Consider the following 22,560-nt stretch of genomic DNA (forward strand, 5'->3'; position numbering starts at 1 on the left):
GCATATTATTATTATTATTTTATTTTATTTTATTATTTTTGAGACAGAGTTTTGCTGTCATTGCCCAGGCTGGAGGCCAGTGGCACAATCTCGGCTCACTGCAACCTCCACTTCCCAGGTTCAAGCGATTCTCCTGCCTCAGCCTCCCAAGTAGCTGGGATTACAGGCACGTGCCACCACGCCCGGCTAATTTTTGTATTTTTAGTAAAGATAGAGTTTCACCACATTGGCCAGTCTGGTCTCAAACTTTTGACCTTAGGAGATCCACCCACCTCGGCCTCCCAAATTGTTGGAATGACAGGCGTGAGCCACTACGCCCTGCCACATTATTTTTTAAACATTATTCTTGGAGACAACAGAAGACTGTAAAATCCCAGCTATGGAGGGGAGTATGACAGCAGAGTCATACTTTCAAAAGAGACACTGAGGTCTTCTAACTATGAGTCATATGCCAAGTTCAAGTCAGTAAACACTTAGTGAGTGGCTAAGGTGTGGCAGATAAGAACCAGGAGTGGGACTGAGTTGTGTAGGGCATATGAAATTGTGTTTGACTGAGCCCCGTTCAGCAAAGGTTTGCTTACTCACATTTCATTGAGCATCTACTATGTGCCAGGCCCTGAGCGAGTCATTAGAGATGTATCCAAGAAGTAAGATATTCAGCGCACAAAAATGATGATATTGTGATTAATTTGTATCAGAGACTGCTATGGTTTGAATGTGGCCTTCAAAATTCATGTGCTGGAAACTCAATCCCCAGTGCAACAGTGTTGGGAAGTAGGGCCTGGTGGGAAGTGTTTAGGTCATGAGGGCTCTGCCATCGTGAATGGATTAATGCGTCCACAAGAAGGGCTTGTGAGAATGGGTTCTCTCTCTCTCTCTCTTTCTCCTCTTCTGCCATGTGAGGACATGGTGTTCCTCCCCTTCAGGCGATGAAACATTCAGGGTGCTGTCATGGAAGCAGAGAGACTGGGTCGTAACCTGAAGGCATCCTGAGCTTGAACTTCCCAGCCTCCAGAGCTGTGAGAAATAAATTTCTGTTCTTTGTAAATAACTCACTCTGCAGTATTTTGTTACAGCAGCACAAAATAGAATAAGTCAGAGACATACATGGAGATTGGGTACAAATCAAAGACAGTGGTTAAGAAAGGCTCCCTGAGGAAGTGGCACGTGAGCTGAGACTGGAAGCGAGAATAGGGGCCTGCTGGAAGACTAGCGGCAGATAAGCCTGGGAAGGAAATTCCTGCCACGGGGACCAGTGTTTGAAAAGGCCAGGGGGCAAGAGAAAGAAGGGAACTGGAAGTCTCTGTGGCGGAACACAGAGAACTGGTGGGGAACTTCAAAAGGTGGATGGAGGCTGCATTGTGAAAACATTTAACAGCTGCGTAAGAGATTTTGAGCCTCAAGCCGAGGACCAGAGACTTTTAACATGAGCCCCACAGGCCCTTAGGGGTTGTGATATGGTTTGTTCTAAACATAGAAAAGCTCAGTTGTGGTGCGACAGATGTTGGGTCCTCCAACAGTGAAGGAAATCGGCTTCTTCCACCCAGTGGTGTGCTGGAGTTGGCTCGTACAGGCTCAGGAGCCAGTTGTGCACATTTCTTCCTTTGTGTTTTTTTGTTTTTGTTTTTGTGTTTGTGTTTGTTTTGAGATAGAGTCTCTCTCTGTCGCCCAGACTGGAGCACAGTGGCACGATCTCGACTCACTACAAGCTCTACCTCCTGGGCTCACACCATTCTCCTGCCTCAGCCTCCCGAGTAGCTGGGACTACGGGCGCCCGCCACCACGCCCGGCTAATTTTTTTGTATTTTTAGTAGAAACGGGGTTTCACCATGTTAGCTAGGTTGGTCTCGATCTCCCGACCTCGTGATCTGCCCGCCTCAGCCTCCTAAAGTGCTGGGATTACAGGCGTGAGCCACCGCGCCTGGCCACATTTCTTCTTATCTCCGTGTTCAGTGACCTCACATTTGCTAGCTGCAAGTCAGCCACAGTGGGGATATTCACACCACGAAGGTTGGCAAACACAAGAAAGCAGGACTTTTACCCCATCCCCTAAACCCCCAACCAGTTGTGAAACATTTATCAGCACCACTGCTTCGTACCTAATATTCCAACTCAAAGAGGAAGCTGGCTCTCCAGCGCGCCCGCTGTTTCACTCAGGAGCGTTGAGAGGTTAGCGCCATGACCTTTGCAAATCAGGAAGTGATTAAGACTGGGGAGGTTTGCTCTTGTTTGCCCTTAAGAAAGCAAGAGCCTGGGTAGCAGAAGTTTTAAAACCACAAGCTTTGAGGACAGACAGACTGAGTTCCAGATCGCAGCCCTGTCACTATAATTAGCTGTGTGACCTAAGCAAGGAATATAACCTCTCCCAGTTTCATCTGTTAAAAGGGGATATTAATAATAATATCCACATAGGGTTGTTGTGAAGATTAAATACTATATGTAAACTGCAGTGCCACTATATAACAAAGACTCAATAAAGATTCATGCAACCGGATGTTTGGGATAAAGAGATATCAATAGAGATATACTCATTTTATTCCAGAATGGATGAATTGTCAGTATTCAGAGATACCTGAAAGAAATTGAAGCAATATATTGAGGACCTAAGTAGAGGCAAGGTCATGGCAACTGGCTGAGATTTTCTGATCAGCATCTATAGATGACATATTTTTTTAAGGTTTTGAAAGATCCAACTTGGCCAAGCGCGTAGTCACAAAATGTCTCTTGAAGGATCAAGGCATCTGAACACACAATTTCCTAACTCGAAACTATGGGCGGTGGGGGAGGTGGGGGAAGAGGAACGAGAGAACAAACATGTGACAAACAAATTGTCAAAAAAGAGCAGGTGCCAGTTTCAGACGCATGGCACAGGAGCCCATGGGTGGAGCAGCTGGCAAATGAAGATATTTCTGCCTCCGCTGCTGAACCGCTCCAAGTGCAGTGGGATTCTGGGTCTGAAAGAGTTGCAGTCGCTGGGTGGAGATGAAAGTCAACATTTCAGGGCCGGGTGCGGTGGTTCATGCCTATAATCCCAGCACTTTGGAAGGCCGAGGTGGGCAGATCACTTGAGGCCAGGAGTTCGAGATTAGCCTGGCCAACATGGCGAAATCCCGTCTCTACTAAAAATACAAAAATTGGCTGGGCGTGGTGGCTCACACGCATGAGAATCACTTGAACCAATAGGTAGAGGTTGCAGTGAGCCATGATCACGCTACTGCGCTCCAGCCTGGGTGACAGAGTCTCTGTCAAAAAGAAAAAAAAAAAAGCAAGAAAGTAAGAAAGTAAAAAAAAAAAAGCAGGAGAGAGAGAGAAAGAGAAGGAAGGAAAGAAGGGAGGGAGGGAGGGAGGGAGGGAAGGAGGGACGGAAGAATGAAGGAGAAAAGAAAGTCAACAGTCAACATTTCAGAGACCCCAAGATACCGACACTGACCGTGCCTGCTGCTCTTCCATCCTCCTCCACCCTGCACCTTTGAGGTGGGATCGCGTCTTCTGTAAGCAGGGCTTTGTTAAGAGGTCCTAATTAAGGCCAGGCCCAGTGGCTCATGCCTGTAATCCCAGCACTTTGGTAGGCCGAGGCCAGCAAATCACCTGAAGTCAGGAGTTCAAAACCAGCCTGCCCAACATGGTGAAGCCCCGTCTCTACAAAAATACAAAAATTAGCTGGGCATGATGGCAGGTGCCTGTAATCCCAGCTACTTGGGAGGCTGAAGTGGGAAAATAGCTTGAACCTGGGAGGCAGGGTTGCAGTGAGCGGAGATCACACCATTGCATTCCAGCCTGGGTGACAGAGCTTCCATCTCAAAAAAAAAAAAAAAAAAAGTGGTCCTGATTAAGCAGAAGCCTTAGATTCTAGTCCCAGAAGCATCCTGATATTTCCAAAAGAAATTTTCCCCGTGGTCAAACTCAGAGAAACTTTTGGATCCACCAAGCTCTGTGAAAATCATTTTCTCTTCCAAAAATGATGGGATCAAAGCTGATCCCAGTTTCAAATAATTATCAAAAAATTGGAAACGAAATATGATCAGAAAAGAAGAAAGTTGAAAAAATCCTCATCACCCAAAGACAACAACCATTAATATTTTGGTGGTTACTATTCCAAATCCGTTTCTACGCATACAGATAGACAGACACACGCACACACATAGTTGTTTTGTTTTGTTTTGTTTTTTTGAGACTGAGTTTCACTCTGTGGCCCAGGCTGGAGTGCAGTGGGGCGATCTAGGCTCACTGCAACCTCAGCCTCCTGGGTTCAAGCGATTCTCCTGCCTCAGCCTCCCTGATAGCTGGGATTACAGGCATGCGCCACCACGCCCGGCTGATTTTTTGTATTTTTAGTAGAGATGAGGTTTCACCATGTTGGCCAGGCTGCTCTCAAACTCCTGATCTCAGGCGATCCACCCGCTTCAACCTCCCAAAGTGCTGGGATTACAGGCGTGAGTCACCGCGCCCGGCTACACACACACTTTTGTAATGGGCATATATTTTAGCACTCGCTTTTCTTTTTCTCAGTGTGTTGCAAACACCTCGGTGTCGATACACACCATTCGGCAACGTCCTCCTAAAGGGCCGCAGAATATTGCGCGTCGTGGCGTGTGCCTTACGGGGAAGCTACTAGCTACTGTCCAGTTGAACACCACAGGCTTCGGGGTCAGAAGACAGCTTTCCCCAGAACAAGCACCTGAAGCTCTGGGGCCTGCCGCTCTCCGGGAGAGAAGTACGTGGAGGACGGCAGCACGCACCCCCAGGGATCCCAGGGGGCATTCAAGGTAATCGCGTGTGTAACGCTAAACGCGCTCGGAAACGTGCTCGGATCCCACCAATGGCATCTGAGGCCGCTGTAGCCAAACCGGCCTTGAACTCTCCCTAGTCCTGCCCAAATGGCATATCCTGGAGCACTGGATTGACCGTGGGTTATTGATCATCAGCCGGTTTCCTCCCCTCCCCTGCCCTTCCCACGTGCACGGATTTACTGATATTTTTTCCCCGGAAATTGAGTAAAACAAAACTAAGCGCAGATGAAGCGGAGGTACGGGCGGGTTTCGAGCGCGGGGGCCGGCGCGCTCCCTCCCCACGGCGGGGCTGTCCCCGGGGACCCGCCCAGTGAATCCCGGGCGGCAGGGACGGGCCCGCGGCTCTGCGGGCCATTGGCTGCCGACTGCGTCACCTGCCCGCGGTGGGGTAGAAGGAGGAAGGCGGGAGGCGGGGACCTGGGCCCGGGCGGGGACGCCGCGGCGGGGAGGCCATGGCGGGGCCCGAGCGCTGGGGCCCCCTGCTCCTGTGCCTACTGCAGGCCGCTCCAGGTAAGGGCGCGGGGCCGCGGGAGGGCGGGGGAAGAGGGCTCCCCGGGCCGGGCCGCGCCCACCCTCGGACCCGGAGCTCCTGGGACAGGCAAGGGGTCCGCAGCCACCCGAGCCAGGTGAGAATCTGCCCTGCCTACGCGCCCCCAGTTAGCTTCTTCCCAGGACGGAACAGAACCGGGTCTTTGAAATTCCTCTCCCGCAGGAAACTAATCCAGTTTCCTAATGCTTCCAGCTTCAGGAGAACAGGAAAAAAGACAGCGACAGTTTTATACTGCATCTTCTTTTTTAATAAAGTGCTTTTTAATGTTTCCTAAAGAAAGCACTGATCCCTGTGTGAAAACCACACTCGACCCTAAAGTGTAGGCAGTAGGGAAGGTGGGACCGATTGATGTCCCTTCCCATTCCTGCCAGGCCTCCGGTGGGACAGAGCTCTGGTTTCGCCTGTGCCCTGCTTCCTAACAAGACACCTTTTTTCCCCCACCTCTACTGTTAAGTAAGGTGTCGGTACAAAATTCCTTGCCGTAGGACCCAACCACCAAACCTCACCGCCCACCACTCCAACCAAAGCAGGGAGGAGAAGGTCCAGAAATTGCCCCCAGATATTTTCCTAGTCTTGGACTCACAGTTTGAAGAGCTGGTAAGGTCCCTGGGCGTAATCCAATCATCATAAAAGTCAATATTTATTGAGCAACTTCTTTGTGCCAGGCGCCACATTATTCTAGAAGCCTCACAGTCCAGCCATCCTAGGAGGTAGATATTATTGTCACTTTTCCGATGGGGAAACTGAGGCTCTGAGCAATTCAGGGAATTGCTTAAGAAGGACGGCAGAGGTGAGGCACACAGAAGACAGAAGATGGGCTGAAGCAAGCCTGGCTAGGTCTGGCCTCTGGGGTAGGCACCTGGGATAGGCTGTCCATCCACTTGGTCACCAGGCCAGCCAGGGATGCCCCAGGCCACAGTGCCCACAGCAGCGTTCTCTGTGGCTGATGAGGAGCAGTGTACCTGTGTGTGGAGGGAGGGTGGGGTCTTCTGTTCCCCTTTCACTGTCAAGCCCAGACCTTCTTGTACTTTCATCTGATGAATATTTAATATACACAACACTGACTGTGGTGCGATGATTTAGGAGTAAGTACAGCCAGATGTACGTTCAAATACTGGCTCCTGTGTAGCCTCAGGCAAGTTAGTTAGCATCTGTCTCTAAGTCTAGTGCCCTTTCCATGGAAGCAGAATGAATGACACCACCCCATAGGGTGGTCTGTCCCAAGGATCACTGAGGTTTTGCGTGTAAAGAGCCAAACTAGTGCCTGGCATCCTTTGAAGGCTTCACAGAGGAAAGTTACTCTAGCTGCTGTTTTTCTCCTGTGACCTAGCTCGAATATGGGGACTGTCCTGCCGATAGGATACCTGGCAAACAGCCTGGTCTCCTGTTGGTCACCTGTTAGGAAGTCCAGAAGCTGGGAGTAGTAATAGCACTAGCCTCGTAGTGATACAGTCCCAGCTAGAGGACACAGGATAAGGTAGAAGCAGGCACCCACTTTTGGGTCTAAAAGGTCATGGGTAGGCATCCCAGGCTGGGGAGAGCCATCCGTAGAACTGGGTCCTCCCTCCCTGATGCCGTTCTACAACCTGTATGGATTTCCATCATGGCCCATGGGACATTTCAGGGCCCTGAATTCTCCATGGGACCATGAACTCCTATAGGGCAGGAATGAAGCTGTGTTCTTTGAAATCCCTGGCATACCGTGGTCAACAGATCTTGTTTGACTAGTAGTCAACAAATGGAATAGTTGGAATCATAAAGCTGAATAGACCCCATGAGAACCTGGAGGACAAAGTACGGTCAAGAGCTCGGACTTTGGAGTTGACTAGGCCTGAATCTGATTCTACAACTTAATAGCTGAGAGGGCCTTGGTTTTCCCACCTGTAATGATTATAATTATTATAATGAATACCTGCCTCCTGGGGATGTGGTGAGGATTAAAAGAGAAAGTGCAGGTAAACTGTTTAGCACAGAACCTGGCTCATAGAACACAGCACACATTAGCTGCTATTATTATTATTATTTTATTTATTTATATATTTTGAGATAGAGTCTCACTTTGTCACCCAGGCTGGAGTGCAGTGGCGCAATCTCGGCTCCCAGCAACCTCTACCTCTCGGGTTCAAGCAGTTCTCATGTCTCAGCCTCCCAAGTAGCTGAGATGACAGGCATGCACCACCATGCTCAACTAATTTTTGTATTTTTAGAAGAGACGTGGTTTCACCATGTTGGCCGGGCTGGTCTCAAACTCCTGACCTCAGGTGGTCTGCCTACTTCTGCCTCCCAAAGTGCTGGGATTACAGGCGTGAGTCACCATGCCCAGCCTTAGCTGCTATTATTATCATCATCATTATCATCATCATCATCATCTCCTTGTAGATATGTCAAGGAAGATTCCCTGGAGGAAGGGACATTTGAATCAAATATTTCAAAGACTAGATGGTGAATACCAGGCAAAGACAACTGGGTTTAAAAACATCCAGAAGAATGCAGTGGTTTGGCAACATAGAGAAGAAAGATTACCTGGTGAGCCTGTAGGGTAGCTGTTGGGGAGAGAGCAGCAAGATGGCCTGGCCAGGCCAAGCCACGTCAGGCAGGGCCTCACACACCTCAATAAGGAGTGTGGACTTTATTCTGAGGCCAAGGAAAGGGCATGAAACTGGGGAGTGGTGTAATCAGATGCGTATTTCAGAAGATGAGGATTAACAGAGAAGGAAAATGTGCCATGGAGGGGAATAGAAGTCAGTTAAAGGTGGTCAGGGAAAGTGTCCTCGAGACAGTGACATCAAAGGAGTGTGAAAACAGCAAAGGAGTGAGCCAGGTGGATATCCAGGGGTAGAACTGTTAAGGCAGAGAGAACAGCATGAGGGAACAGCATGTGCAAAGGCCTGGAGTTGGGAGTGTGGCTGGGGTGCTCCAGGAAAGGCAAAAAGTCCTGTGTGGATGGAGATATGGGAGCAAGGGAGGGGTGGTGGGTCAGATTGGGTAGGGCCTTGGTGGTGATTGTAAAGACTTTGGAGTTTAGACCAGGCGCAGTGGCTCAGGTCTGTAATCCTAGCACTTTGGGAGGCCAAGGTGGGCGGATCACCTGAGGTCAGGAGTTCGAGACGAGCCTGGCCAACGTGGTGAAATCCAGTCTCTACTAAAAATACAAAAATTAGCCAGGTGTGGTGGCACATGCCTATAATCCCAGCTACTCTGGAGGCTGAGGCAGGAGAATCACTTGAACCCGGGAGGTGGAGGTTGCAGTGAGCTGAGATTGTGCCACTGCACTCCAGCCTGGGTGGCAGAGTGAGACTCTGTCTTGAAATAAAACAAAAATAATAAAGACTTTGGAGTTTACCTGGAGTGAGATGGAAGCCTTTAGAGGGCTGAAGCAGAAGAGGAACATGATCTGATGTTCATTTTTAATCCTTCCTGCTATGTAGAGAATGGACTGAAGGCAAGATGTTTTATATATTTGTCTGTTTTTTAGAGGCAGAGTTTTGCTCTGTTGGCCAGACTGAAGCGCAGTGGCGCAATCACGGCAGCCTTGAACTCCTGGGCTCAGGCAAAACTCCCACCTCAGCCTCCTGACTCTCACCATTGTACCCTGCTAATTTTTTTAAAAAATTTATTTTGTAGAGATGGGGTCTCACTATGTTGGCCAGGCAAGTCTTAAATTCCTGGTCTCAAATGATTCTCCTGCCTCTATCTCCCAAAGTGCTGGGATTACAGGTATCAGCCACCATGCCCGACCTGTTTGTTTTTTAAAAAAGGGGAAAAAGCCTTTTAATAGTATGAGATGTTTTCTGGTGTTTCTACCATAAAGCTCTTTTGTAAATCAAAATGAGAACGTAATTATAGATAGGGCAGTGATCTTAGACTACGGTGCAGACTTTTCATCTTACATTTGGGCTCATGAATTTTAGTATAACTGATTATGACAGTGTTTCTTACACAGTTATGATCTAGAGCAGAACTGAAAACAAAATAACACATACCCTACGTCAATATGTTCTTCTAGTAATATCTGGGCTTGGATGAACCTGCAGAAGTAGGTAAAGCTGTCAGATATTTTCTTAAACCAACAGAAAAAAATGTATATGACAGATGTTGTATTTATTTATTTATTTAAGCCAGAGTCTCGCTCTGTCATCAGGCTGGAGTGTAGTGGTGCGATCCCTGCTCACTGCAACCTCCACCTGCCAGGTTCAAGCGATTCTCCTGCCTCAGCCTCCTGAGTAGCTGGGATTACAGGCATGCACCAACACGCCTGGCTAATTTTTGTATTTTTAGTAAAGACAGGGTTTCACCATGTTGGTCAGGCTGGTCTCGAACTCCTGACCTCGGGGTCTGCCCACCTCAGCCTCCCAAAGTGCTGGGATTACAGGCGTGAGCCACCACGCCCGGCCTGTATTTATTTTTTTTACTACTATGGAGTCCAATGTGAAATTCTCATAACTAGGCAAATACATTGTTAACATGTAAGCACATCTAGGTATAAATATGCACATAGTCCATTAATTACATCAGGGGAATTAAAAACATACTTTTAAGTTAAAATGAATTTTCAGGGAAAAAAACTGTATTCACAAATCTGAAATGTGAGTACAAAAATGAAATTGTGAAATAAATAATACAGGTGTCATCTAAACTTCCATAGTAACATGCCTGCAAATGTGGATTTAGTGATCTTCTACCCTGGGACAAGGGCTTTTGAGAGCCTCCAGCTAAATTAGGGTTCCAGTAGCAGACTGGCTGGCAAGCCTGCCCTAATGAACAATGCTGGCGAGCTGGGCGTGGGTACTCACAGTGTGCCCTTCATGGAATACTTTTTTTTTTTTTTTTTTTTTTTTTTGAGACGGAGTCTTGCTCTGTTGCCCAGGCTGGAGTGCAGTGGCATGGCATGATCTCAGCTCACTGCAACCTCGGCCTCCTGGGTTCAAGCAATTCTTGTGCCTCCGCCTCCCAAGCAACTGAGATTACAGCCCTGTGCCATCACGTTCTGCTAATTTTTGCATTTTTAGTAGAGATGAGGTTTCACCACATTGGCCAAGACTGGTCTTGAACTCCTGACCTCAGGTGTTCTGCCTGCCTCGACCTCCCAAAGTGCTGGGATTACAGGTGTGAGCCGCTGCGCCAGGCCCATGAAATAGTTCTTACCTGGCGGACAGCCTAATGGCCTAGCTGTCTAACCCATGGCTGGGGGTCCTTCACACTTGTTTATACTGGCAGACGTCCCTGTGACTCTTGTCTGATCCATGTCCAAGTTTATGCCTGTCTGACCATTGCTCTGGCACTGGGAGCCAGCCTGTGTTCCCGGCAACCCAGGGAAAACCAGGCCTGGGCTGGGCCCGGGTTCCTGAGACAGAAGGTGCAAATTCAGTACACCACCTCAATGGGAAACAAGTTCAAAGGCTTATTACTTACAGATCCTGAGCAGGGAGGGCGCAATGAGTAGGGGGGGTCATCCTCCATGCTGGGCTACATGAAGCAGTAATGAAGAGTCAGGCAGAAAGAAAGTGAGAGCTTGTGGCAATGGGAAGTATATTATATAAGGGACTAGAGTGTGGGTCAGGTTAAGTTTGAGGGCAAATATTTGAATGGTCCCTTTAAAGGAATGGGTGGGAAATGGGGAGCCCAGTTTGCCGGGAGGGAGAGATGCCTCTAAGTTCTTATCTCTGGCCACTGGCTTGGGCCATCTGAACGTGGCATCTACTTCTAATGCCCAGGCAGCAACCTTTGCTGTGTCATCTGCCTTACACAAGGTTGGAAGCAGGGAGACCGGTCAGGAAGCCTTTGGTGCAATCCATGTTATTTACTCAGCAGATATTTATTGTGCACCTACTATGTGCTGGGGCCATGGCAGGCAGGCTCTGGAGATGTGGCTGAGAACAGGACAGAGCCCCTGGTCCCTGATAGCCTCAAGGCTGCTCCCTCCTGGAGGCCATTAGGTTCCTGTTCCGTGGTATTCTGCTGGAACCCACGGGTCCCAGAGCGTACAGGAGCCTCCCCTCCTGGTGCAGGGTCTTCTCTCATGGCCCAAGGGCTGCAGTACAGCCAGTCAGTGGCTCCTGGTTCCTCAAACTCAGTGAGCATCTGCCTGCCCTTTGTGCTGCCCCTCAGCTTGGGATGGCCTGAGTCAAGACCAGCCAGGAGCTACAGGCTTCATGACCCCTTTCTTTCCCCCAGGGAGGCCCCGTCTGGCCCCTCCTCAGAATGTGACGCTGCTCTCCCGGAACTTCAGCGTGTACCTGACGTGGCTCCCAGGGCTTGGCAACCCCCAGGATGTGACCTATTTTGTGGCCTATCAGAGGTAGAGAGGACTCTCTCGGCTGGTGGATGGGAAGACTGAGGGGGCGGGTGGGGGCTGGAGGGGCTTCCCTGGGACAGCTGCACCCAGTGTAGGCAGCATTGGCTAGCTCTCTGGGCCCCACGGGAGATGGCATGTGGCCGGCATTTGGAGAGAGGCTTTTGATAAAGGTCTGGTGGTGGGGAAGATGTTGAACGAAGAGCAGCATACACGTGACCAGTCTGCCGGGGCGGGGGTAAGTCTTGGAGGAAAGTTGGTGTAGGGCATGGATGGAGCTGTGGGGGCCAGAGGATGAAATTCTCAAGTGGCTGGATGAGGTGCTTGGAGCTGTCCCAGCTGATCAGTGAGGCAACTAGATACACGGCAGAGGAGCTGTTACCTGGGCAATTAGGCATCCCTGAATGATCACACTTTTTTTCTCTCTTTTTTTTTTTTTTGAGACAGAGTCTTGCTCTGTCACCCAGGCTGTAGTGCAGTGGCTTGATCTCGGCTCACTGCAACCTCCGCCTCCTGGGTTCAAGTGATTCTCCTGCCTCAGCCTCCAGAGTAGCTGGGATTACAGACATGCGCCACCACACCTGGCTAATTTTTGTAATTTTAGTAGAGACGAGGTTTCACCATGTTGGCCAGGCTCGTCTCGAACTCCTGAGCTCAGGCGATCCACCTGCCTCAGCCTCCCGAAGTGCTGGGATTACAGGTGTGAGCCACCGCGCCTGGCTGAATGGTCACACTTTTCCCGATGGGATCATTCTCAATTTGGAAGCCCAGGTGGCCACGGCGAATCCAGAGAAATCTGACAATGGAAGCAGATCCACCATCTTCGAACATAGATGGGAATCGTTCGAAGTTCTTTAGCAGGACAGCGAGATGATAGAAGCAGAAGCTCGGGAGGACTCTCCTGGAGTTGGTGAGGAGGGGAAAGCAGGAAGGGGAGGAGAACACCGTGTCCTCAGGACCCATCCTGTGCCAGGCCAAGGGCTAAGGGCCCTAGGTGAATATTTCACTTCCTTCTCCCAATGTGACCAGGCAGGCTCTGTGTTTTCCTCATTCTAGAGGTGAGAGGATTGAGCTCAGAGGGTGCTGTGTCTTGTCTGAGGAAGGACGTCATGGAGCCAGAAGGGGAACTCAGGTCTGACTCCAACACTTGTGCCCTTCCTGTTTCATCACGTTGTCCCTCCATGTGTGGAATCCACATGTGAGTGATGGGGGCCTGGCTTGGGCAGGGACAGACTGCAAGAGAGCTTTCAAAAGCTAGAGCACTATCAGGTGGCAGAAAACAGCTGATATTTACTGTGTGGCTGGCACTGTGTCACACATGTAATGAATTTAATCTCACAACAGCTCTGTGAGGACAAGTTCAGTACGTCGCTTTACAGAGGAGGAGACTGAAGCGCCAAGGGTGTATTTTGCTCAAAGTCACACAGCTGGGTGTAGTATGGCTGGAATAAATTTATTAAGGAGTTGAAAGTCTATCCTCTAGGACCAAGCATGGTGGCTTACGCTTGTAATCCCAGCACTTTGGGAGGCCAAGGTGGGTGGGCAGATTGCTTGAGTCTAAGAGTTCGAGACCAGCCTGGGTAATATGGCGAAACCCTGTCTCTACAGAAAAAATGTAAAAAATTAGTGAGGTGTAGTGGTGTGTGCCTGTGTTCCCAGCTACTTGGGAGACTGAGGTGGGAAGGATCACTTGAGCCCAGGAGATGGAGGTTGCAGTGAGCTGAGATCACACCACTGCACTCCAACCTGGGCAACAGAGCACGATCCTAAAAAGAAAGAAAATCTATCCTCTGGACTTCTATGATATTTTTCATCTCTTTCATACTTTTTAAACAACTGTGAGGGTTGTAAAATAGTGATATTCTAATTATATAATTTTTTTCATTTGTTAGTTGGAATTATTTTATAAAGAGATGTATTCTCTCATCTGGTATTTGATATCAATCATACTATTCAAATAGGCAAGAGAAGATAAATGCTTGGTTTTTTTCCTTTATCAATTTTCAAGATAATGAATTGGTTCCTTATCATCTCCCAAAGGTGATCGCTAGTTTATTATTATTGTTATGAACTCAAGCATTTAAATATATTTGGTGGTTTCGGTCTATTGCGACGTACTGTGGTCACTGAAGCTTGAAGTGCCCCATCTTTGCCCAGTGGGAGTCTCATCAAGCTTGCTCCTCATCAAGCAAGTCCTTTTAACTTGACCCTAGCGGTCAAGTTAAATCTTTCCAGATTTAACAAATATCTTCCCAGGTGTCTGTTATGACAAGATGTTCCAGGTCCCTCTGGTACAACTCCTGACCTAAAACCTGCAGTCGGCCATTTCTCCATTTAGTAAGAAATGGTTATGAAGACTGTAATCTGCATGCTAGCTATGCTGATCACCACTTAGCTATTGCCGTTGGTCTTTTCAGCGAACAGGGTGATGTGTGCATACCACATAGACACAAACATAGACATACTTTTTTTTTTTTTTTTTTGAGATAGAGCTTCACTGTCGCCTAGGCTAGAGTGCAATGGCATGATCTCGGCTCACTGCAACCTCCGCCTCCTGGGTTTAAGAGATTATCCTGCCTCAGCCTACTAAGTAGTTGGGATTACAGGCGCCCAGCACCACGCTCGGCTAATTTTTGTATTTTTAGTAGAGACGGGGTTTAACCATGTTGGCCAGGCTCATCTCGAACTCCTGACCTCAAGTGATCTGCCCTCCTCGGCCTCCCAAAATGCTGGGATTACAGGCATGAGCCATCGCACCCGGCCTACATGTACATAATTTTTAAGATAAAATGCCTAATGAGTTTATAATGGTGTTTCCCATCTGAATTTAGTTCCTTAGGATTTTTTCCTGACTTCTATGTTACATCTGTATTTTCTTTCTTTCACATTGAGAATCCTGTTTCTCAAGGACAGGGGAGATGATAGGACTAGAATGACCTATAATTACTCATTTTCTTTATCCCAAAACATATATACTTGCCTCTTAATAGTTTCTTGCTCTTTTTGCCCAAAGGGTTTGTGATGGTTAATATTACGTGTCAACTCAATTGGATTGAAGGATGCCTAGATGGCTGTTAAAGTTTTGTTTCTGGGTGTGTCTGTGAGGGTGTTGCCGGAGGAGACTGACATTTGAGTCAGTGGACTGGGAATGGAAGACCCACCCTCGCTCAGTGTGGGCACAACCCAACTGGCTGCCAGGCTGGCTGGAAAGCAGGTGGAAGGTGGTGGGATAGCTTCGCTTGCTGGGTCTTTCAATTTCCTTCCTTCTCCCATGTGGGGTGCTTCCTTCTGCTCCTCCTGCCCTTGACCATCACACTCCAGGTTCTTTGGCCTTTAGACTCTTGGACGTAAGTTAGTGGTTTGCTGGGGGTTCTTGGGCGTTTGGTCACAGACTGAAGGCTGCACTGTCGGCTTTCCTGGTTTTGAGGGTTTCAGATTCGGACTGAGTCACTATGGCTTCTTTCTTTCCCACCTTGCTGATGGCCTATCGTGGGACTTCGCCTTGTGATCGGGTGAGCCAATTCTCCTTAATAAACTCCCTTTCATATACACATATAACCTATTAGTTCTGTTCCTCTGGAGAACCCTGACTAATAAAGGGTTGTTGCTTCTTCTTTAAAATCTAGTAATTTTATTTGACTGTGTGTTGGTATTGCTTATTCATTCCGAGTTGATATTTTTAGGTACTCAATATTCTCGCTTAATACATAGTTCCAAGTCATTTTTATTTTAGGAAAATTTTCTTAAATTATAGTTTTAGTATTTGTTCTATTCTCTTCTTTTATTTTCGTCTTTAGGGACTCATATCATTTGTATGTTAAATCTTGTTTTTCTGTGTTCAGTATTTGTCTTTTGGGCACAGTGACTCACACCTGTAACTCCAAGACTTCGTGAGGCATAGGTAGGAGGATCGCTTGAGCCCAGGAGTTGGAGACCAGCCTGGGCAACATGGTGAGACCCCGTCTCAAATTAAAGAAAAAGGAGAGAATATTTGTCTTTTTCTTTCACATGCCTTTTATCTGTCTATCTATCTACTATTCTGCTCTCTAAATGAAATAGGTTTCACTCTTGATTTTTTAAAAAAGTGTGTGCTTTCATGTGTGAGATTATTCAACATCTCATTTGTAACCTTCCTCTTGGTTACGTTTATTTTTTCCTGAAACTCTAGTCTGCCTTTAGCTGACATGTTTGTAACTAAGAATACACATTTCTTATTATAGCCTGCCTTGCTGAATTAATTCCAATTTTCTTTTAAAACCAACATTATTGAGTTAAAATGTATATAGAATAAAATGTTCCCATTTTAGAGTATACAATTTGATGAGTTTTGACAAAAGTATGCACCCACATACCCAACCACCACAATCAAGATGTAAGACATCTCTATCACCCCAGAAAGTTCCCTCATCCACTTTGCATTCAGGCCTCCTCTAGATCTAGGTAACCTGCTTTCTGCTTTCTGCCACTGTGGATTAAACATGTTCCAGAATTTCATATAAATGGATGCGTATAGTATGTACCCTTTTGTGTCTGGCTCCTTTCCCTCAGCATAATGTTTCTGAAATTCACCCATATTGCTACATGTATTCGTAGTTAATTCCTTTTTATTGCTGAGTAGTAATGCTATTGTATGACTACGTATGACATTTGTTAATCCATTTTCCCGTCAGTGGATATTTGGATTGCTTCCAGTTCTGGGCAGGTATTCATTTGCTAGGGCTGCTATATGCTTGCCCTCTAGAATCCCAAAATATGTGTCCTTCTCATATGCAAAATACATTCACCCAATTCCAACAGCCCCAAAACTGTTTTTTATTTTTGTTTTTTTTGTTTGTTTGTTTGTTTTTGAGACAGAGTTTTGCTCTTGTTGCCCAAGCTGGAGTGCAATGGTGTGATCTCGGCTCACTGCAACCTCCGCCTCCCTGGTTCAAGAGATTCTCCTCCCTTAGCTTCCTGAGTAGCTGGGATTACAGGCGTGCACCACCACACCCGGCTAATTTTTTATATTTTTAGTAGAAATGGGGTTTCACCGTGTTAGCCAGGCTGGTCTCGAACTCCTGACCTCAGGTGATCCACCTGCCTTGGCCTCCCAAAGTGCTGGTATTACAGGCGTGAGCCAACGAAGCTGGCTAGCCCCAAGACTCTTGACCCATTTCAGCATCTACTCGAAGTCCAAAGTCTCATCTAAATCAGATATGGGTGTGACTGGAGGTGTTACTCATCCTGAGGCCAAATTTCTCTCCACCTATGGACCTGTGAAACCAGACAAGTTATGTGCTTTGAAAGTAAAGTGATGGGACAGGCATGGGGTAGACTTCCCCATTCCAAAAGAGAAAAATAGGAAAGAAGGAAAGAGTGACAGGTCCCAAGCAAGTCTAAAACCTTGCAGGGCAAATTCCATTAGATTTTAAGTTTCAAGAACAGCCCTCTTTGGCTCAGTGCTCTGCCCTCTGAGCCCACTGGGGTGGCAGCCCCATCCCGTTTGCCCTGGGTGGTAACCCTACCCTCGAGTCACTGGCTAGCAGCAGCCTAGCCTGCTGAAACTACGGAGGGGACAGTGTTGCCTCCAGGTCTTTGGTGGTAGTGACAACCCTGCTGATCTCTGAATCATCTTCCAGGTAATTTTTCCCTATTCTTGAAGGATATTGTGTGTTCACAGCCAAATAGCTCCAGTTCTTGTCCCTTCCTGTAGAATCCTAGAAGTCCAACAGCCTTCCTTCATTCTGTCCCATCTCCGTCCCCTTTAGTGAAAGCTGGCAGTGCCTCTGCTGGTATAATCCCACCAGGATTTCTAATTTCTGCTTAAATGGCTGATTAAGTCTATGAGTTGCACCTCTGATCTCTGTCAAAAGGTTGTTCTAGCCACAACCTTAGTGTCCTCCCCAGAACATGCTTTCTCTCTCTCTTTTTTTTTTTTTTTGCAATGTGGATAGGCTGAAAATTTTCCAAAGCTTCAAGTTCTAGTTCCTTTTTGCTTACCAATTCCTTTCATATATCTCTTCTCTCACATTTTACTATAAGCAGTAAGAATAAACCAGGTTGTACCTTCAGCATTTTGTTTAGAAACCTCTTCAGCTAAGCATCCAAGTTTATGTCTTTTAAATTCTCTTTTTGCTGTTTATTTTATATTATAATTTTTGAGATGGCTAGCCAATGATCTTTTAACTTCTAATTTCCGCAAAACACTAGAAGACAATTCAAGCAGTTCTTTTCCACTTTATAACAAGGATCACCTTTCCTCCAGTTTCCAATAACACATTCCTCTTTTCCACCTGAGACCTCACCAGAATCACCTTTAATGTCTATATTCCTACCGATAGTCTTTTTAAGGCAATATAGGCTTTCTCTAACACGCACTTCAAACTTCTTCTAGATTCTACCCATTATGCAATTCCAAAGCCACTTCCACATTTTTAGGTATTTGTTACATCAACACCTCATTTCTGGTGCCCATATCTGCATTGGTTTGCTAGGGTTGCCATAACAAAGTACTGCGGTCTGGGTAAACAACAGATTTTTATATTCTCAAAATTCTGGAGTTTGGAAGTCCAAGGTCAAGGCATTGTTAGGTTTAGTTTCTCCTGAAGCCTCTCTCCTTGGCTAGCAGATGGCTGCCTTTTTGCTGTGTCCTCACATGGCTTTTTCTCTGTGTGTGTTCACTCTGGTGTCTCTTCCTCTTCCTATAAGGACACCAGTCCTACTGGATTAGGGACCCAGCCTTACTACTTCATTTAACCATAATTACCTCTTTAAAGATCTTATCTCAAAATACAGTACCATTGGAGATGAGGGCTTCAACATATGAATTTTGGGGGAATTCAATTCGTCCATAATAGGGCTATCATGAATTAAGCTGCTGTGAACATTCATGTACAAGTCTGTGTGTGGATATGTTTTCATTTCTTTTAGATAAAGATCTAGGAGGATCAACCTGGGCAACAAAGTGAGACCTCATCTTTACAAAAAATTTTCAAAATTAGCCAGGCATGGTGGTGTACACGTGTAGCCCTGGCATCTCAGGAGGCTGAGGTGGGTGGATCCTTTGAGCCCAGGAGTTTTAGGCTGCAGTGAGCTATGATTGTGCCACTGCACCCCAGCCTGGTGACAGAGTGAGACTCTGTCTCTAAAGAAAGAGAGAGAGAGGAGGAAAGAAGAAAGAGAGGGAGGGAGGGAGAAGGAAAATGGATCTAGGAGTAGGATTTAGGAGATTAGGTAATGAATGTGTACTATTACAGGGATCTGTCGAGCTGTTTCCAAAGTGACTGTACCATCGTTCATTGCCACCAACAATACATGAGAGTTCTAGTTACTCCATGTGCTTGTTAACACTTAGTATTATCAGTCTTTTTCATTTTACCCATTCTAGTGAGTATGTAGTAGTACTTTATTATGGCTTTAATTTATAACTCCCTAATGATGAATGATGTTGAACATCTTTTCATGTGCTTATTGGCCATTTATATATGTTTTGTGAAGTGACTATTCAAATATTTTGTCCACTTTTTATTAGGTCACTTGTTTTCTTATTATTGAGTTATCTATTAATATAAATCCTTTATCGGTATATGTATTGTGATTTTTTTCCCCCAGTGACTGGCCTTTTCATTTTCTTTAGGCTTTTTTGGTGGTTTTTTTTTTTTCTTTTTGGAAGAGAAAAATATTTCAATTTGATAAAATCCAGTTTATCAGGTGATATAGACAGAATTATACCCTACCCCACAAATTCATATGTTGAAGCCCTAACCTCTAAGTGACTATTTGGAGATGAGTCTTTAAGGAGGTAATTAAAGTAAAATGAGATCATAAGGGTGGGCCCTAATCTAATAGGACTGGTGTCTTTATAAGAAGAGGAAGACACCAGGAGTGCACATACACAGAAGAACGGCCATGTGAGAACAGAGCAAGGAGATGGCCATGTGAGAACAGAGCCAGAAGACAGCCATCTGCAAGCCAAGGAGAGGGGCCTCAGTGGAAACCAAACCTGCTGATGCCTTGATCTTGGACTTCCAGCCTCCAGATTTCTGTTGCTGAAGGCACCCTGCCTCTGGTGTTTTACCATGGCAGCCCTCGCAGGCTAATATATTAGATTTTTTTCCTTCAACAGTTAACGCTTTTGGTGGCCTAAGGAATATTCACCTGACCCAGGGTAAAGAAGATTTTTCTTCTATGCTTTCTTCTGGAAGTTTTATAATTTCAGCTTTTATATATGTTTTTAACTTTCCTTCTTCTTGCCTTCTGTTTCTTTTAAGACATCATCTATTGTGTTAATTTGTACTTGTATTCTTTCTGATTTATTCTTCACTTCTGAAATGAGTGTTGCTTTTGTGAAACATATATAATTCTTTTCTGTGTCTGAGTTTTCCTAATTAGGTTTTACATTGTTCTTTCATGTCCTGTATCACTTTTTACTGTCTTTTAGCCCATTTTGAAGTGTCAGGGTTCCAGTTTTGATCTGTTCATGGATATGTTTTTGTGACATGTTTCTTCTGGCTTCTTATCATTTATTGCTTAGCTTATTAATTTCTATTCTTTCTTATTTTCTATTATAAGTATTTAAAACTATAGGTTTTCCTCTAAGTATTACTTAGCTGTATTATATGTTTTTATTTGTATTATTTGGTGATCATTCACTTTCAGCTATTTATTAATTTCCATTATAATTCTTTCTTTCTTCTATGAGTTGTTTTAAAAAATATTTTTAAGGCCAAGTGTGGTGACTCACATCTGTAATCCCAGCACTTAGGGAGGGTGAGGTGGGAGGATTGCTTGAGGTCAGAAGTTTGAGACTAGCCTCACTTCGTTTGAGACAACAAAGTGAGACCCCATCTCTACAGAACATTTTTAAATATTAGCTGGGCCAGGCGTGGTGACTCATCCCAGCACCGGTAATACCAGCACTTTGGGAGGCCGAGGCAGATGGATCACCTGAGGTCAGGAGTTCAAGACCTGCCTAGGCAACATGGTAAAACCCCATCTCTACTAAAACACAAAAATTAGCCAGGTGTGGTGATAGCTGCCTATAATCCCAGCTACTTGGGAGACTGAGGCAGGAGAATTCCTTGAACCCAGGAGGAGGAGTTTGCAGTGAGCCGAGATTGCACCACTGCACTCCAGCCTGGGTGACATAGTGAGACTCTGTCTCAAAAAAGAAAAGAAAAGAAAATTAGCCGGGTGTAATGGCATGTACCTGTGGTCCCATTGACTCAGAGGCTGAGGCAGGAGGATCACCTGAGCCCAGGAGTAGAGGCTGCAGTGAGCTATGTTTGTGCCACTGCACTCCAGCCTGTGTAACAGAGGAAGACCCTGTCTCAAAATATATATATTTTTTTAAATTTCCAAACTTCCCTTAGTTCTCTTTTTGTTATTAACTTTTAACTGTATTCTTTGCAGTCAGAGGAAATGCTTTATGAGATACCTATCCTTTAAAATTTCTTAAGAATTGCTTTGTGTTAATATTTTGTTAATAGTTCACATGTGGTTCAACCAATTTGTTTGTTAGTTCTGTATATGTTCATTAGATGAACTCGATAACTGTGTTGTTCTTTATTTATTTATGTATTTATTTTTCTTTGTCTATTCATCAGTTACTGGGTGAGAGGTATTAAAATTTCTTGTTGTAAGTGTGGCTGTTCACTTTCTACCTGTCGTTTGTCTATGTGTGCTTTATAGAGGGTGAAGCTGTTTAGTAGGCACACATAAGCTAGAATTTTTCTGTCTTCCTGGTGAATGGAATCGTTTATCATTATCTAATGATTCTTTTCATCTTTAGCATTGCTTTGGACTTCGAAGTCTGTATTCTCTCTGCTGTTAACACAACTACACTGGTTCCTTTGGTGTGAATATTTGCATAGTATAACATTTTCCATGAAGAAACAAAACAGAGGAATTGGTTCTTTCTCAAAATCTGTTCTTCATGCCAGCCCCCATCTCAGCCTTCTCCATTCACCCTCGGTCACTCTCCAAACCCAGGAGCAGTCCTTGATTCTCCTTTTCCTCACAGTCTACATCCAATCCATTAGCAAGTTCTATTAGTTCTATTATCACCTCCAAAATAGATCCTGAATCCAGCCCTTTGTCACTGTCTCAACTGTCATCCTGTCTCACACTCCTGCTGTGGCCTCCTTGCTGGTTGACCAGAGTGATCTTGTAAAAACATGTTAGGCCAGGCACGGTGGTTCATGCCTGTAATCCTAACACTTTGGGAGGCCAAGGCGGGTGGGTCACCTGAGGTCAGGAGTTGGAGACCAGCCTAGTCAACATGGCGAAACCCTGTCTCTACTAAAAATACAAAATTAGCCAGGTGTGGTGACGCTGGCCTGTAATCCCAGCTACTCGGGAGGTTGAGGCAGGAGAATCACTTGAACCCAGGAGATGGAAGTTGCAGTCAGCCAAGATCATGCCACTGCACGCAAGCCTGGGCAGCAAAGCAAGACTGCATCTCAAAAACTAAAAGATAAAATAAAATAAAAATAAAATGTTAGGCTCCCTGGGTGTCTGGCTTAGTCCATTTGTACTGCTTTAACAAAATACCTTAGAATGGGGTAATTCTAATAATTACTATTAATAAATAATAGCAATTTACTTCTCACAGTTCTAGAGGCTGGGAAGTTCAGGATCAAGGTGGCACCTGACTCCGTTCTGGTCAGGGCTGCTCTCTGCTTCCAAGACGGTGCCTTCTCACTGCATCTTCACATGGTGGAAGGGCAAACGCTGTGTCCTCACGTGACAAAAGAGATAGAAGGGCCAGGCAGCTCTCTGAAGCCTCCAGGTTGGAGTCATGAACTTGCATGTTCCCCTCTGACATCCACAGAGTACCCATCATGGTCTTTGGCATGCAGTAGGTGGCCCATAAACACCTGAATGAACAAACATATAGTAATGGCCGCTAGTACTGGGAATAGCAGCCACCGCAACAGCCCTGTGAGGGA

The 22,560-nt window shown here is 46.0% G+C and overlaps 1 protein-coding gene across 4 annotated transcripts in view; it reads left to right on the forward strand.

The window, feature by feature from the left end:
* The first annotated feature begins 5,209 nt into the window (after positions 1–5,209).
* The window catches only part of IFNLR1 (interferon lambda receptor 1), a 33,123-nt gene continuing 15,772 nt past the window's right edge, over positions 5,210–22,560 (forward strand). For 3 of the 4 annotated variants that reach the window (XM_005544437.4, XM_005544440.5, XM_074016857.1), the window contains exons 1-2: positions 5,210–5,300; positions 11,515–11,638. In XM_005544437.4, the coding sequence (XP_005544494.2) occupies positions 5,243–5,300; positions 11,515–11,638 (182 nt within the window). In that variant the 5' untranslated portion in view covers positions 5,210–5,242. The remainder of the gene's footprint in view (positions 5,301–11,514; positions 11,639–22,560) is intronic. The other variant, XM_065527710.1, reaches the window with a different exon arrangement.

This window comes from Macaca fascicularis, chromosome 1, assembly GCF_037993035.2.
Source record: "Macaca fascicularis isolate 582-1 chromosome 1, T2T-MFA8v1.1".
NCBI classification, from domain to species: Eukaryota; Metazoa; Chordata; class Mammalia; order Primates; family Cercopithecidae; genus Macaca; species Macaca fascicularis.